Source organism: Terrapene carolina, unplaced genomic scaffold, assembly GCF_002925995.2.
Source record: "Terrapene carolina triunguis isolate 2854851 unplaced genomic scaffold, T_m_triunguis-2.0 Scaffold34705, whole genome shotgun sequence".
Taxonomy (NCBI): domain Eukaryota; kingdom Metazoa; phylum Chordata; order Testudines; family Emydidae; genus Terrapene; species Terrapene triunguis.
This window is the reverse complement of record NW_020699056.1, coordinates 896-2,520: the sequence shown is the minus strand read 5'-3', so window position 1 is coordinate 2,520 and position 1,625 is coordinate 896. Positions and strand designations below refer to the sequence as shown.

Sequence of the window (1,625 nt, the reverse complement as noted above, 5' to 3'; positions counted from 1 at the left end):
TCAGAACAGGGACCATGCCCTGAACTCCAGAGATGGGAGAGTTTTTAAAGGGGCAAGTCCTTATCCTAAAACACCCTCCCTTGGGGAATCTGAGTGTGAAGGGTGTGTTTCCCCCACCTCTTTGTCTGTCTCTCACCATCATCTCTCTCTGTCACACTCTATCTCTCGCACTGTCAGACTCCATCTGTCTGTTGCACACTGTCTCTCGCACTATGTCTCTCTGTCACACAGTCTGTCATATTCACTATCTCTTCATCTCACTGTCACACTCATTCACTCTGTCTTCCTGTCACACTGCCTGTTTCTCTCACTATCTTTCAGTCACACACACACACACACACACACACACACAGAGTTTCTCGCTCCTTTTCACTGTCACAGTAATTCTCTCTCACACACACACTCATTGTTTATCTCTGACAGTCTCTCTCTCTCTCTGTCACACCCCGTCTCTCTCTCAAAGCAGGGAGGTTTTTGCAGGGTCTCTGAGTCACGGTGGGTTACTGTGCTCCACTGCCGTATCTCACCGCGCAGTAATAGATCGCACTGTCCGCCTCTCCCGCGCTGTTCACTTGCAGGTACACTTGGCTTTTTGCTGGCTCTCGGGTGATGCTAATCCGGCCTCCAAGAGCTGAATTATAGTCCGTGCTCCCTCCACCCCAAAGTACCCCCATCCACTGGGGGGATTTTCCAGCTGGCTGCCTGACCCAGTTCACCCCGTAATCAGTGACTGAAAACCCGGAGACAGTGCAGGTCAGTCTGAAGGGCTCCCCTGGTCTCTTGACTCCCCCGTCAGATTCCTCCAACTTGATCTGGGAGTAAACATCTGTAGGAAAGAAAGGACACAGGGTCAATATGTCTTGCCCTGAGACTGAGATCCTCCAAGGGTCCTAAGGGAATTAGGCTCCCATTGAAAGCCAATGGGAGTTGGGAGCCTAAACGCCAATTGATTTCATTGAGGGAACGGCACCCTTTGAAAATCAATAGAATCTGGGCACCTAAATACCACTGCAGCTGTGAGCCTAATGCCCTTAGACACCTCGGGAAATCACAGCAGGAAACTTTGGCGACTAGTTCTCCCAGGCCATTAAGACCCCGCCCTTACACGATGGGAAGAAGACCAGGACAGCGATGGCTACGCAGGTTCTCATGTTCCCGCTGCAGAAATCGGTGCAGGAATGAAGGCTCCAATGTCAGCGACCCGAAGTGAGACCAGATGCAGCATCGTCCATCACGCTCTGTGTTTAAACAGGGAACTGACTGACCTGATTTGCATGAAACATGTGTGTGGTGGGGAGTATAAAATGGGGCCCGGTTTTCAAAAGAGTTCAGAAGAGTCAGATCCCCAGTTGGGGTCAGTCAGCTCTCACGCCATTGGAGTCAATGAAAAGTTCAAAAAAAGAACTAGATAAGTTCATGGTGGATAGGTCCATCAATGACTATTAGCTAGGCTGGGCAGGGATGGTGTCCCTAGGCAGAAGCTGGGAAAGGGCAACAGGGGATGCATCATTTGATGGTTACCTGTTCTGCTCATTCCCTTTGGGGCACCTGGCAGTGGCCACTGCCTGAAGACAGGGTACTGAGATAGATGGACCTTTGGTCTGACCCAGTATGACTGTTCTCAT

At 50.6% G+C, this 1,625-nt stretch overlaps 1 gene segment (V, D, J or C); it reads right to left on the bottom strand.

Moving 5' to 3' along the window:
- Positions 1-500: 500 nt before the first annotated feature.
- LOC113405249 lies at positions 501-1,151 on the bottom strand. The segment is given in 2 exon segments: positions 501-826; positions 1,106-1,151. Coding segments are annotated over 2 exon segments (372 nt in total).
- Between the last annotated feature and the right edge of the window lie 474 nt (positions 1,152-1,625).